The sequence below is a fragment of the Zea mays genome, chromosome 10 (genome assembly GCF_902167145.1).
Source record: "Zea mays cultivar B73 chromosome 10, Zm-B73-REFERENCE-NAM-5.0, whole genome shotgun sequence".
Lineage (NCBI taxonomy): Eukaryota > Viridiplantae > Streptophyta > Magnoliopsida > Poales > Poaceae > Zea > Zea mays.
The window spans coordinates 126,370,158-126,385,563 of record NC_050105.1 but is presented as its reverse complement, the minus strand read 5'-3'; the positions used below and the strand labels follow the sequence as shown (position 1 = coordinate 126,385,563).

Genomic DNA, 15,406 nt, shown 5'->3' with positions numbered 1-15,406 from the left:
TGGGCAATACGGTACAGCAGCAGGTGGTGGAGGAAGTTTCTACTCTACAGGTGGAGAAGTGGCTGCGAGGAAATGATATCTGGGTGTTTGCATTGTTGGAGGAGGTACGTGAGGAGAACAACAATGAGATCCATCCAGAATTGCAGGTGTTGTTGGGGGAATTCAGTGACATTTTTTTACACCAACTGAATTGCCTCCATCTCGACCATTTGACCATCATATTCCTTTGCTCCCTGGAGCTATCCCGGTCAATGCTCGACCCTACAAATATTCTCCTCATCATAAGACGGAGATTGAGAAGCAAGTTGCTGCGTTATTGAAGTCAGGACTGATCACCCCCAGTGTGAGCCCATTTGCGTCTCCGGTCCTTTTAGTGCAAAAGAAGGACGGTACGTGGCGGTTCTGTGTGGATTACCGTAAGTTAAATGATATGACTATCAAGAATCGGTTTCCAATGCCGGTGGTCGAGGAGATTTTGGATGAGCTTGCTGGCACTCAGTTCTTTACCAGTCTGGACATGACTTCGGGGTATCATCAGATTCGCATGGGAGCCTCGGAAGAGTTTAAGACTGCGTTTAAAACTCACCAGGGCCATTACCAGTTTCGAGTCATGCCTTTCGGGCTTACTAACGCTCCGGCTACATTACAGTGTGCGATGAATTTGGTGCTAGCTCCTTTCCTTCGGAAATTTGTTATGGTCTTTATTGATGATATATTGATTTATAGTTCCACTTGGCACTCTCATTTGGAGCATCTGAGGTTGGTCTTTGCTGCTTTAAGGGACCACAAGTTCTATCTCAAAGCGAAGAAATGTGTGTTTGGTAAAAAGGAGCTGATTTATTTGGGTCATATTATATTGGGTGAGGGGGTGGCTACTGACCCTCAGAAAACCGACGCTATGCTCAAGTGGCCGCACCCACAGACTGTCACGGATTTGAGAGGCTTTCTGGGGTTGACAGGGTACTACAGGCGCTTTGTGCAAGGGTACGGGATCATTGCTCGGCCACTCACGAAGTTACTGCAGAAAGGGGCTTTTAAGTGGACATCAGCAGCTGAAATGGCTTTTCAGTGTCTGAAGCAGGCTATGGTCTCCACTCCGGTATTGGCATTACCTGACTTTAACATACCTTTTGTTGTTGAGACTGACGCCTGTGATGATGGGGTAGGCGCAGTGTTGATGCAGCAGGGGCGGCCTATAGCTTTCTTGAGTAAGGCATTGGGCGTTACTAATCAGAAGTTGTCGATCTATGAGAAGGAGTTTATTGCCCTGATTATGGCTGTGGATCGTTGGCGTCATTATCTGCAGCGGAGCGAGTTTGAAATCCGAACTGATCACAAGGCTCTCAGCTTTTTGGGTAGTCAGGAGCTTCACTCGGACTTGCAACGTAAAGCCATGGCAAAGCTTATGGGGCTGCAGTTCAAAGTCGTTTACAAGCAGGGTAAAGAGAACAAAGTAGCTGATGCGCTGTCTCGTGTGGGCTGTGTGATGACATTGACAGCAGTAAGTGAGGTTCAACCTCTCTGGGTCCAAGAAGTTACGAATTCCTATGTGACTGACCCGGCTGCGCAGTCACTTTTGGCTCGGTTGTGTGTCCATAGCCCGGATGAACAGGGCTACTCTCTCTCCCAAGGAGTCATCAGGAAGGGCAGTTTGATTTGGGTTGGCCAAAATTCTGCTCTCAGGACGAAGCTGGTGGCAGCATTGCATGATAGTGCAACGGGTGGTCACTCAGGAGTGCACGCCACTTATCATCGACTGAAGAAGTTGTTTGTTTGGAAAGGTATGAAGACTGATGTGGAGGATTTTGTCCATCAGTGTCAAATTTGTCAAAAGGCCAAAGGAGAGCGAGTCCACCCGGCTGGTTTATTGCAACCACTTCCGGTTCCTCAAGGTGCATGGCAAGATATTGCAATGGATTTCATAGAGAAACTGCCCAAGTCCAGTGGATATGACACAATCTTGGTGGTGGTGGATCGTTTCTCGAAGTACGCCCATTTTATAGCTTTGAAACACCCTTTCACTGCTGCACAGGTGGCCCAAGTTGTTTTGGATCAGGTGGTCTGCTTGCATGGTCTTCCGAGGTCTATTGTCAGTGATCGGGATAAAATATTTACAAGTATTTTCTGGAGTCAATTATTCAAGTTGTTGGGCACTAAGCTGAACCTGAGTACGACATATCACCCACAGACGGACGGTCAAAGTGAGCGGGTTAACCAATGTGTGGAGATGTACCTGCGGTGTGCAGTTCATGCCCAACCTACGAAATGGAAGAATTGGTTGCCTTTGGCGGAATTTTGGTACAATACCACATACCACACTTCCCTAACTTGTTCTCCTTTCAAAGTGTTGTATGGTTATGACCCTCCGTTTGCAGCAGCACCTCATATTCCTTCTGATGCTACCGTTGATGTGGCACAGCTGTTAGCAGAAAGGGCTCAGTTTACCGTGATGTTGAGGGAGCAGCTTGCAGCAGCCCAGAACCGCATGAAGCTGAAGGCCGATCGTCTGAGGACTGAACGCACATTTCAAGTGGGCGATATGGTTTTGCTCAAACTCCAACCGTATGCCCAACACACTGTGGTCAGTAGGCCATGTCCTAAGCTTGCCTTCAAGTTCTTTGGCCCTTACAGGATATTGGAGCGGGTGGGTGCCGTGGCTTACCGTTTGGAGCTGCCGGCTACTGCTCAGGTGCACCCGGTGTTCCACATCTCACAACTGAAACCATATATCCCAGACTACACTCCTGTCATTACCACTCTTCCTACTTCCTCGGATCTGAGTGATCACAACGTCCAGCCTCTGGAGATATTGGATCGCAGGTGGAGTCACATTCCAGCGGATGCCACAACCTGGGAAGATTACTATGTTCTGCGTCAGCGTTATCCAGATGCTCTTGCTTGGGGCCAAGCAAGCGTTGCAGGGGGGGCAGATGTCACACCGGTGGATGCCATAGCGGAGAATGCAGTGAGCCATGGAGTGGAGTCAGAAGGAGATGAAGTCTGAAGCAGGGGTTGGCGTGCGCCATTCTGGGTTGTTTTGGTTGTGTGCGTGAGTTGCGTTGTGGGCCGGCCCATGTAAGCGAACTATATAAGTTTTGTCTCAGACTTGGAGAGGGGTTAAGAAATAATTGAAGAAGAAATACCACCAGATACTTCGTTACCTGTTTCTGTCGGCGTCCACGCTCACGTCGCGGCGATCTCCACTCGCCGGCGGCCACGAGCCATCACAATGAGTTGATCCATCACCATCTTATTCCTAATAGTTAGTCAGTACTAACATGAGGAAATAGGATCATCCCACCAAATTTGAGAAATGTACTCATAATGCACCACCTTATCTTGTATGGAGTGATTTCTGAAACCAAACACCTCCTTATTGACTTTAGAAACAATAATAGGGTGTTTGATTTGAAGAATCAATCAATTCTAGATGAGGTGATGCATCATGAGTTCAATCTATAAATTTGGTGGATGAACTTATTTCTATATTATTACTAATTATTAGTTTATAAGGAATGAAATGGTGATAGATCGACTCATTCTATTTCACAAACCAAACATGAAAGTGAGAAATGAGAAGATTATGGACTACCACATTTCTCAAACCAAACACGCTATAAATACTGATTATGATATATGTTTGCTTCATTAAGCCCCTGTACCCCTCTGTTCACAACCTTAATGGCTGGTTTTAATATCGCTACGCAGATGATGTAAGGCCATACCAAAGCCATATTTTTCATGAGGTTGCATCCAATGGCAGTCCTAAATTAGACTCTGACGTCGAAAGGCAAAGTAATAAAAAAAATTGGCAGATAACATGGTCGAACAGACCAATCAATGTGAGCTTAGTTTTGTGAAGGCTGAGCAGCTGAACGGAGGTAAAACCGGGCAGGCACACGTTGAGAACTATTCGTACGACAAGGATGTTGTAGAGATCAAACTGCCAGACACAGTTCTTTCTCCTGATCATGGTGCCCATTAATTTTGTTAAGGATGTCTGCATCGATGAAGGAGTTCGTCCTGATCAAAGGGCTCCAGCAGACAGGCTAGTAGATCAAGAGGTGTCCATACACCTTGATTACTCAGAATGTATAAATGGTGACCTCAGGGAAGAGATTAGTGCTGACTCTACAAAAACTGCGCTTGAACTAAAACCACAAATGGTTATCCTGCCTGTCATGTGTGAAACTGATGGCAATACTGGGGAACAGAACTCATGCAAAAAGCATGATCTTGAAGATAGCAACACTGCAGATGTATCTCCTGGTTCTAATGAGGATGAATTAAATCCCAAACAACTACCATGCCATGAAGTTGCACAAGATTGCCAGGAGGTTGGCAGTGTCATTCCGGAGAGCAATGAAAATCAGGACCGGTTTTTCACTGCAGAAGCAACCCATCAGGTACGCGATTGCTTAACTAATATACAGTACAATACATCTGCAAAAAAAAAAATTTGAAAGGATGGCAAAAATATTTACGGCAATTTTTGTTAGAAAGATAAAACTAAAAACAAGTTTTTTTCTCTGAAAAATGTGATTTGGTACTACGTCTGCAGTGTTTATTTGGTTTCAATAAACGAGCAACCGCACGTATAATTTTAACCATTTCATTGCTTGTATACCTCTCTACACCATCGGAGCACATAACACGGTTGATCTTAATTTGGTACAGGTTTCATCGAATGATTGTTACGGAACTGGAATTGGTATTGTATTGGAGACCAGTAACGTCATTCACAGCGATTTACCAGCACAGCCAGCCGCCGCCGCCGCTGATTTCTCGGCGGCGGCGACACCTGAGGAAGTCGCTGTCAGCGCCGCATCCGATATGGAAGGGTGCAAGCAAGCTAATCACTACAACCCTTTCATCGCCTATGGATCACTATCACTAGACGGGACATGGGACCAACCTGGTTACTACTACCCTCTCCCTGCTACCGTTGTGGATGCCGCCTCTACAGCGCCCACCTGTCCTGTTGAAAAGACAGACAGTTTTAGCTGGGAGGGTTGTTTCATCCTGTTGGAATGGGCGGTGAAGCTGCTGAAGCCACCATAATTGAGGAGAATAGGTTAGATCGTGCTGAAGAAAGTTCAAGAGCGTTGGACGACGTCCAAGCATCTGAACAGTGTAACGGCCAGAGAGAGAGTCACGTACCTTATTCCGGCAACGTCTCTCTTCGATCGGAAAGTAGCACAACGAGCGCTCGGTCCTTTGCATTTCCAGCGTAAGTGCAGAGTATCATGGACATTAATATCATTTGTACGAGGCTTTCTTTTTTTTGTTCTCGTTTTCAACTTTTCATGGGTTCAAGCGTCTTTCTTCTATGTCCAAGCATCGGCCATGGTGTTCAATGATCTTTCTTTCTTTCTCTTTTTTTGTTTTCCAATTCGCAGACTGCAGAACGAGTGGAACAGCAGCCCCGTGAAGATGGCGAAGGCCGACCGCAGGCGTGTAAAGGAAGACCGGGGCTGGGGCTACAGAATCCTTTGCTGTAAATTCTGAATGCGCTTGCCCCTCCCTGCATCCTCTTTTTTTTCTTTTTGCCTGTCGAGTGAATTCTGAAATTCGTTCAGATGTTTCTCTCCTCTTTCTTTTCCTGGCCCCCCAATGCCCTGCTAGTTGTTCTTATTTATCTCTAGCAGGTTAATGGCTTGTCGTCGGATCCGGTAGTGGCTTGTAATTTACAAAACACTATGGTGAGTGAGGAATGAAGGTATAGTTTTGATATAGAATTATTTTGTGTATACTACTTGTTGAAGTATTGTCATTCCTGATGACAATCTGCCGCCAGAACATAAGCCGAGAACTGGTGCAAAATACATGTAAACCACTGGAGCTATTACAATACAATCAGGCATATGAGCACATCTGCGACCTGATACTGATGCAGATGTGCATACTACATGGCATCTATCCTCAAGCATGAACACCAGTGACAAAATCGCCCATCTGCACATGGATGATCGATCCATGCTGTTTCTGCAGATTGGGCTAAGCAGGTTGTCCAGCAGCTCGAAGGCTAGATTAAGGCTGGGCACACAAGGCATCATTCCTATTCCATATGGGGCAACTAAGTGCCCAAACCCTCTCCTAATCTACTAGGGCTAGCAACTAAAGCCTGAAGAAGGAAGCAGCCAGGTAGCTCTAAGCCTCTAACTATATGTACCGAGCACGCCGGGGAGGCGGGGAAGAAGTAATCTACGACGTACGGTATAGCTCTCTCTAGGGCTTCTTGTTCACCTGCAGCGGCGTGGCGCCGTTGTTGATCGGCCGGCGGCGCCTCGCCTTGGACGCGTAGTCCCTCCTCAGCATCTCGTACACCTCGGCGACCGCGTACCCGTGCTTGACTGCCGCGCGCATCTTCACCGTCCGCGTCGTCGCCGCCGCCGCCGCCGCTCCCACGGTGGAACTAACCTTCTTTCCTCTGCTGTTCATCATCCCATTATCGCTTGGATTTAGCACGACAACTGCAACAACAGTGAAGATGGACGGATCAACAAGGCGGGCGCAGTCTCAAGTGCATCGACTGCGGCTAGCTGCACAGCAAGATGAACCAGCAGGACTCACCGTGGCGACGACCACATGCGATGGGGAGGTGAAGAGTGAGCAAGGAGACGATGAGCAAGATGCTTACAGCGAGACTACTCATTATTGCACTAGTTCTTCTGATGCAGCTCATCGTGGTCTATGCATACATCAGCTCGATTGGTGGCTTGTGTGTGGGGCGATATAAGCCCTCAGTTGCTAAGATAGGAAGAAGAATTTGTCGAGGAGAGAGGAAGCGCGCCGTGGGGGTTGTGTGGTCTTTTATAGAGAAGAAGATGACCCAATGCTTGTACTAGTGTAGCTAGTACATCTAGCTAGGAACGGATGGGTGGATGGATGGATATGCACTTGTGCAGTCAAAGCAATCTGGAGAGAAGAGCGAAGAATATCTGTTCCAGCCGTACTCCAGTGTTAGTTTTGTTTAACAAACCCTAGGTAATAGTTTATGGATTAGTCCTGATTGCGCCTGGCCAAGTATCAGCCGAACCCAAGCATCCAAGACCAAGGTTTTTTTGAATTAGTTCTGAACAGGATTTGTACTCTCTGCGTATATTTCATCGACTCAAATGTGTTAGCAACGAAACATAGAGATAAGCTGATAGTAACGTTACAAGACCAAATACAAATAATTTAGGATGGAATACATGATTTCCTTAGGGTCAAAGTAACTGTAATGAGGGCTAGATGTTCTTGTTGTGCCTTGGCAAGTTCCTCCTGCCGCTTTAGTTGGTCTTGCAGCCGTTCTATCTCCAGATCCTTCGTGTGATGCGTCGACTGCTACCAGATGAGGGCTACAGGGGAAAGACCGCTTTGAAGGTCGTGCCGCCTCTCCCATGCATGTCAATCATGTCATTGAATAAGCGATACCTTAAAAAATAATATATGTTAAAAATAATGCATTATAGCAGCACACATTCACAGATTAAAGAACATATATGACATCTCACCGCCCATGGGTGATATAGGCCTTTATGCCTCCGCTTGCATACGCATCCGCCTCGTCAATCGGTCCATGTCACCAATCGTAGTATTCTCCATAAGTCTTGACCATCTTCTGCCCAATAACTCTCCTAAAGATGGAAGCAAACCATGAACCTTAAGTGCACCAGAACTTGACAAACTAACCATGTCTTTAAGGTTATTCACAATGGGGATTTCATGTCACTGTTTCCAAAAATGCCACATCAGATTTATGGATGAATGAAATACCCTCTCTCAATAGAGAGTTTTATCTCACTATTTCATATGTCAACATACTTCTTAAATGCTGCATATAAATAACCAATAGGATTTACTCAATTATATGAAGATGAAACAAAACACTCTCAGTGGAGGTTTCACACAGTTTCCAAGATCTTGGAAACGAGTTAACATGGTTTCATCCCCATGAAACTCCATGAAACTCTTCCTTCTTAAATGATGTGACATGTCATCAAAATAGCTGATGTGGCAGGCTAATTAATACATGAAACACCCCATAAAACCTCCATTGTGAATAGCCTAAGAAATGCATGCAAAATACGAAGAGTGTCCCACCAATTGAGCCGGCGGCACCGGGGTGTGTGCACAACTCACCAGGCTGTGAAGGGTTATTCGAAGCATGAGCTTGTTGATATACTTGGTGTGTTTTTTTCTTGCCATGCGTTTGATCTGGTGTCTATCTGGGCCATACGCCCATACGTATGCCCTCCGATGAGGCCTCTGCACTCTCGGTTCCTCTTTGACTTGGCGATCCATTCGGGCGAAGCCCGCATCTCAAAAAAGAGCACGGTAAGCTTCTGGCCGGTCTTTCAACCACCAAACTACCAAAGCATTGGCGATCCAGTTGCATGCGTCGGCCGGATTTCTTCCGGGTGTCTTTGGTCGACGTGTACGCACGCGTACGCCGCCGCCACTCTGGCAAGCAGCTAGCTCTTGGAGGCTCTGGCAGTCGGCACACACTGTTCGTGCATCAAAGTGCTGGAGAGTGTTGACGACTTGACGCCTATGTACACGACCCCCACATCCGATCCCCAGCTCTGCACCACAGATGCACCGTCGCTTTATTATTTACCGTACTGGACATCTCTTGCCTGCTTTTCCACCTTTTGAATTTCCTTTTTTTACCACCACACAGTAGTACTAGAGTTGGTGAGACCTGGCGGGCCGGCAGCCTCGGCGTCTCGGGTTCGGGCACAGCACGAGCGGTGTTCTGCCCAAGCTAGCCCCGACCTTGTGGCAGCGCAGGCGCAGCGGTGGGTGGCTTTCGGGAGCCGAGCTCGCTGCCAGTTGGTGGTGGTGGTGCTGGCTGGCTGGCCGGACGACGGAAGCAGCGGCCCAGCTGGGATAGCACCGCGCCCGCGCCCGCGCCGTGGACCGTCGCCGGCCGGCCACGTGACCGAGCGACGACCCCGACCGGCAATCCACTGGTTGCTTTAAATCATTGTTATCAAATTTTACCACGGGCCAGCAGTAATCTATCAGTTGAATCTGGAAAATTACTCCGTACTATTATTTAGGAGTAGACGCTATCTTACATTCTTACTTGCGGGGCATCCGATGGCTGTGAGCCTGTGAGCTAACGATAGTGGTGCTTGAGGATGCAATGCAGGTTCGATAACTGAAAGCCATGTTGTGTAACTTTTGCACCTCCAACCGCCGTTCAGCAACTTGTGATTGTGGGCGGTCTTCCTTCGGCCCAACCCAACTTCACATACCAGGCTCCCTATAAAAAATATGGACCGATGTTTTGATGTTTAATAATCAAACAAATCTTTGGACTGATATCGTTTGCTAGTGTTTGTAGGCAGAGAATGCAATGTAGAAATCGGTAGCTATTTCTTCAGTATAGTGCAACTTGTATCTGATGCTCCATCGAACATGTTTGGTGTTGTTGAGCAGCATGTTTTTATCAGTTTCTACGTGTTTCTTCATTTGGCCTTCTTCCATCTTATATCTTGGATTCATGTGTGTTCTTACAAGTCTTATAATATCTTCCTTGAGGTGTTGATAATCTGAATCACCACTCTGTGTTCGTACAAGTCCACATTACATCATTCGAACAAGTCCATGTTACATCTTTTGAACTATAGCAAAAACGCTAGCAAATAATGTTAGACCAAATGACTGCGTTGTTCGTCAAACGCCAAAACTTAATTGTCAAATGGACTTCAATCCATTTTTTTCTTGCACAATGGTTACTCTTAGTTGTATTTTAGAACCTCTCAAGATGAGCTATTTCGGTTGACCAAAAACTAATCTCAAGATGAGCACCTCTTACTGTGGACTGATGGTCAAATAGAGTGTGTCAACCAATATTTGGAGACCTATCTAAGATGTTTTGTGCATGCCTGTTGCGCCCAATGGAAACCATGGTTATCCTTAGCTGTATTAAAGTATAATGCAAGCTATCATACTTCCCTCAATAGTATACCGTTTGAAGTGTTGTGTGGACACAAGACTAGACACTTGGGGATTGATGTGGTGGAACCTTGTGTTGTGCTATATCTCACCGTCAAATTTGGCTCAATGAGAGAAAGCTGGTGCTCTGGCTTGGGGACAAGTCGTGTCTCCGTGTCTCAAGGGAAGAGGGTGTCACATATCCAGAGAGAAGGCTGATGATAGGCAACACCAAGTACTAAACATGTGAAGACCGAAAAGATTGAGGCCTAACAGGCTGAAGAAGCCCAACGCCAAGTACTTGGGCCCAACTTGGAGGTCCAAGTAGAAGCTGTCTCCAGTAGTGAGGTCTGAGGAGAGCCGTGTCTCACATTCACATCCAACTGCATACGGGTGGGTGGCCTTGGCCGGATTAATCAACGCCCTAGGTGCATCGGCGCTGTACGCCAGCCGCCGCGCACAGTTGCATCGGACACCGACGCGCCGGGATTGGTTCACCGTTCGCCCATAAGCCAGCTCGTATGCAGCCAGGCCGGCCAGAGACGGTTATGTCATGTGGGACGTAACGAGTGAATACAGCCAAATGACTTTAAAATAACTTATATTGTGTCCACTGTAGAACCCCGCATGACAAAATATATACTATGACAAAGTTAACGCACGTAATGACTTAAGATAAGAATATAGATGACTTAAGATAAATAATATACGGGCAGCCAATCAGGATGATAAAGGCCACGAATTGTAGACAGGAACTAGTACAATTTTGATCCACGCCTGTGTGGCGTTTGGCCGTTTGTGCCGTATAGTATAATAGTACTCATACAGTATGTGTCAACGAACTGCTGGCGTGGCTTATTTCGCGAGCGTATTGGTGAGCGTGATAACGACAGGAGCAGCATACAAAACAATACTACTCGCAAGCTCTTCATCGCCCCTCGCGTCGACGCCGGTTTCAGCTAGGACGGGCGCACGGGCTGCTGCTGCGTGATGCAGTGAATGTTCCCACCTCCCAGCGCGATCTCCCGTCCGCCTTCGACCATCACCACCTGCGCGTGCCAACCACAGCATTCATCACACCATCTTCTAACCTCTAACAAGTGTTCAACCGCACACAATGCGATTGTGAGCAGCCTTAAAGTTCGGAGGTGGAACAAAAAACAAAGATATACAACCTCGTGATCGGGGAATGCCTTCTGGAGAACCGCATACGCCTCCTCGTCCCACCTGTCGCCGAAGGAAGGCGCTATGATCCCACCATTGGCGATGTAGAAGTTGACGTACGAGGCGGCCAATCTCGTGCCCGCTGGCCTCGGCACAGAATGTCCCTGAAAAGCCGTCCAGACAGACATTCTTCGCTGTTAGCATCATCGCATGTCTGGACAGACGACATCTCCATGCAAACGGCAGATAGATAGTAGCACGGATAACCAGTGTAGCTGTGTGTGATACTGACCGATGAAACAACGCCCTGTGCCTCTTCCTCTGTCATGTACAGAGGCCCGGGGACGTGGATCTTCACCACTTGGAGCTGCCGCCCTTTCGCGTCGACGGACTGGGAGAGAACAGACAGCGCCTCGACCGACCGTTCGTACTGATAATCCTTCTCGTCGTCGGTCCACGACAGCAGGATCACACCGGGTTTGATGAAGCAGCACATGTTGTCAACGTGGCCGTTTGTATCCTCGTCGCCTGCGGAATCGTCGAAGGCTTCTTTATCAGTGATAAGGTGAACACCCAGATGTGGGAAACAGAAATGTTTTACAGTGTACTACATTTTTGAGAACCAGTTTAGTGTTTACCATAAAGTCCACGAGGTATCCAGATGACCTTCGAGACTCCAAGAAAATCCTTCAGCTCATTCTCTATCTCTAGTTTGGTCATGTTGGGGTTCCTATTAGGATTCAGCAAGCATTCTTCCGTTGTAATGCATGTACCTGATGAAATGTGACCATTAACAGTGAAGAAAATAATGCATAAGACAAACTATATATTCATTGACAAAGATTATGACACATCGCCGGACCTTCTCCATCTACATGAATGCTTCCACCCTCAAGGATAATTTTTTGGGGAAACCTAGGGATCCTCTCGATCTCGACTATCTGAAATCCGCGGCCGAAACAAGAGAGCCATCAGTATGGAAAATAGTGTACCACAAACATCAGTTTCCTCTTGAACAGGGCTCAGTTGCTTACTTTCTTGGCAACATCGCTGTCAAGACTCCAGTCGTCATAGATTCCTGTAGGGCGCAAGCAGCAAAACTAGCTTATTTTCCATGAAAAGAAGGTAACTGATATCCGGGTCATCAATTTATAATGTTAAGAAATTCTTATTTGGAAAATAAATAAGTGCTTCTATGCATGCTCTCCTAGAGCAAACTAGATCCACGGGCTTCTATGACCTTTGGAAATCACTTGCTGGTTGCTACTAAAAATAGTTATTTTGTTTAGTATGGATTAATAATTGGAAATCTGGGGCCTTTGTGTGAACAATAGTAGTAGATATTTTGTGAGAAAAAGAAACTGTCATCAGCAAGACATCATAACTGAAATAAGCAGTATGAAACAGTGCAGAACAAACATGCATACTTCAATAGTTCAATTAAACATACCTCCCCAGGCATTGAATTGCCAATCAATTCCTGCTATTGTTTGTTCTGCAATTCCTGAATCCCCTTTACAGGTGACAAACTAAAAACCAGGAACATTGTTAGCAAGCAAAAACACCGGATTGAAAATGAGAATAAAAGAAGACAAAGATTTAAATGGCGCACAGTGGGGCCCATGTCGCGGAACCAGGAATCGTTCATGCTCATCTCAACGACCCTGATGTTGGTTTGATGTTCCATCAGCTCGTGGACTTTGGGGTACTACCAGAGACAAAAATGTGAAAATGAATGTCAGTGTTACTGTACCGTGTATGGCAATGAAGTAGCCCACAACACAGTTGAAGTTGAAATGAGGCAGAGATGAGATTATCTGATACCTGCTTGGCACTTGCACATAACGTGACGGGTTCAAACTTTGAAATGGCAATTGCAGTTCTAGCAAATACCTCTTGAGCTGGACCAGCATTCTCCCTCCAGTTATCTGGACGCTCCTGGCATCCGAAAGAAATTTGAAAAATGTTTACTATAGTAATGCACATGGAAATATTCACGAGTTTTATGAGCACATGCATATACATGTTCAGTAGTGGAAGACAAAAGGGAGCAGGAATTATTAGGATAATCTTTAGTACATTGAACATCATGTTCAGTTTAGTATATGATATTGGCAAAGTTGCAGGATCAGGTTATTTATGTATTCCCATAGACCATCATCGATAGATTAGGATATGGTATATTGCACATCAGAGTTGGTGTGCGCTTAAGAAAGAAGAAACATATCACGTCCTCCGAATTCAGGATAATAGAATTTGGATACCCCGGTGATTCATTTATTGCAACTGAGTCCAAATTGAACACAGCACATACCTACTCAGATTCCAACTTCACACAGCAATAGTAATTGAGCAGGGCTCCCAGCAACATGCGAGTTAGGTGCCAATTCGATTTACAACAGAAAAAACCGTTTGAATCGTTTCTCAGCTCAAGGAAGAGAAGCCACTAGGTGTCTAGGTAGACTAGGGCCATACAAAACAATTCGCACAGCACTGCGGCCGCACATGATCGATCCAGACTATCCAGATCATCCGGAATGAACCTCTGATGCACTGCAAGCCAAGAGACTAGCTTCTGCCAGATAAGGATTTTAGTGCTGCAAAAGCAGTTGGAAAGAATCATCCTAATTTTGATTTCTTTTCCTAAAAGCACGCCTGAAGAGGCGAGAAATTCCTCGCAAAAAATGTGAGAAATCGCACACGCAGCGCTCAATCTCATGACCGAGAGCCACGAACACAAGCAACCATTTCCCAACCAAACATCCGACGCGCTGTCGAGATCAGAACCAGATTCCTGCGTCACAGCACAAGACACGGATGCCTGCAACCCCAAGTCCCAACCGGCCAACCCCGTAGCACGGAGGGCAAAAAATGAAAGCACGAAGACCACAGGAGAAGGAGCACGGATATGAGAGGCGAATCGGAGAGGAGAAGCGGGGAGGGATGGGGGAAGTGCGTACAGGCCATCCCATCCAGCACTGCTCGTGCGGCTCCCACTCCGCCGGCATCCGGAACCCCATCTCGGCCGGGCGCCCCTGGATGACCTTCACCATCTCCGCTCCTCTCTAAACCCTGGAATCGCCCGCCTCGACTGATCTGCCGCTGGGCTGGTGCTCCCGCGGCCTGGCAGGAAGACGAGGCGGAGGAGGAGATTGTCGTGATGCACGTGACGTGACGGCGTTGCCCGCGGCGACGCCGCTGCGCCCCGGCGGTCGGTGGGGCCGCCGCGAGGGGTAAAAATGTGTGCGGATGTGGGGACTGGGGAGGCAGCGATGGCCGATGGAGATGGGCAGGCAAACCTCCTCACTCACACTTGCTCGTGTCTGTCTGTGATTGCTGCAGTGCTGCAACTGCAAGTGCAAGTGCAGGTAGATGAGGCGGAATCCTACCAAGGCCCACAGGCCAGGCTGCCCGTCTGAGCGATACGTGGCCACTGCAAGGACAAGCCGACACATAACCTAGCGCGGGTGGACAATTGGGCGCAGAGGCCAGTGTCTAATGCAGCGCACGGTGGATGATAAGTGAAAAAATTAGGACTGGGCATTCGGCTTTTTGAAACTTCGGTTCGGTTTTTTCAGTTTTCTAGACATTAGAAACCGATCGGTTTTCTAGAAAATGAAAAACCGAGAAATTCGGTTTCGGTTTTTACTTTGGTTTTTTGGTAAATTCTAGAAAATGAAAAACCGAGAAGTTCAGTTTTGGTTTTTTACTTTGGTTTTTCGGTAAAAACCGAATACCAAACTTGTATCATGACAACACATGTAACAAGTTATATGATAGATAAAGTTTGGTATTCGATTTTTTGGTATTTCGGTTTGGTATACGGTGAAAACCGATTACGATACCGAAAACCGAACTTCTGAGATACAAAAACCGAAACCGAACCGAACTACCGAAAAAACCGAAATTTCGGTTCGGTTCAATTCGGTACGGTTCGGTTTTCGGTTTATGGTAAAAAAAGTACCCACCCCTAGAAAAAATATCAAAAATACGTATCTTCGTGAAAGATATGTCACTTACATGATTTTTAAGATAATAGACTCCAGTTCGTACAGAAAGTGGCGAATCTAGGATTCCTAGATCAAAATAGGAGCTACTAAAATTAAGCATGTTTGACGAAAGCCCTATCAATTGCGACAACCGCTTTGTGGGTAGCAGACGACACCGTGTCAAGCGAGAGCGTCGCGGCGACGTCCTCGCAGGACAGGCGTGCTGCTGCAGCCTACATGCCTGTCGCGGTGCCGCTTGCAGCTCATGCTTTGCACTAGCCACTAGACACACGTGTGCTACTAGCTGTTGGAGATGCGTTGGG

The 15,406-nt window shown here is 46.9% G+C and overlaps 3 protein-coding genes across 3 annotated transcripts; 1 reads left to right on the top strand and 2 right to left on the bottom strand.

Annotated features, from left to right (window-relative positions):
* Positions 1 to 3,458: 3,458 nt before the first annotated feature.
* Positions 3,459 to 5,230, top strand: LOC103641744 (uncharacterized). Its single transcript, XM_020546118.2, has 2 exons — positions 3,459 to 4,406; positions 4,678 to 5,230. Exons 1-2 carry the CDS (start codon positions 3,972 to 3,974, stop codon positions 5,059 to 5,061), a joined length of 819 nt encoding a protein of 272 aa, XP_020401707.1. The 5' UTR covers positions 3,459 to 3,971; the 3' UTR covers positions 5,062 to 5,230.
* A 495-nt stretch (positions 5,231 to 5,725) lies between these two features.
* Positions 5,726 to 6,811, bottom strand: LOC103641743 (uncharacterized). The gene is made up of 2 exons (XM_008665075.4): positions 6,574 to 6,811; positions 5,726 to 6,473 (listed from the first exon to the last, which is right to left on the bottom strand). Exons 1-2 carry the CDS (start codon positions 6,683 to 6,685, stop codon positions 6,229 to 6,231), a joined length of 357 nt encoding a protein of 118 aa, XP_008663297.1. The 5' UTR covers positions 6,686 to 6,811; the 3' UTR covers positions 5,726 to 6,228.
* Positions 6,812 to 10,602: 3,791 nt separating this feature from the next.
* LOC100280344 (agmatine deiminase) lies at positions 10,603 to 14,531 on the bottom strand. The gene is made up of 10 exons (NM_001326440.1): positions 14,055 to 14,531; positions 12,919 to 13,032; positions 12,707 to 12,802; positions 12,545 to 12,623; positions 12,129 to 12,172; positions 11,957 to 12,035; positions 11,733 to 11,867; positions 11,387 to 11,622; positions 11,106 to 11,258; positions 10,603 to 10,979 (listed from the first exon to the last, which is right to left on the bottom strand). Exons 1-10 carry the CDS (start codon positions 14,145 to 14,147, stop codon positions 10,890 to 10,892), a joined length of 1,119 nt encoding a protein of 372 aa, NP_001313369.1. The 5' UTR covers positions 14,148 to 14,531; the 3' UTR covers positions 10,603 to 10,889.
* Positions 14,532 to 15,406: the final 875 nt, after the last annotated feature.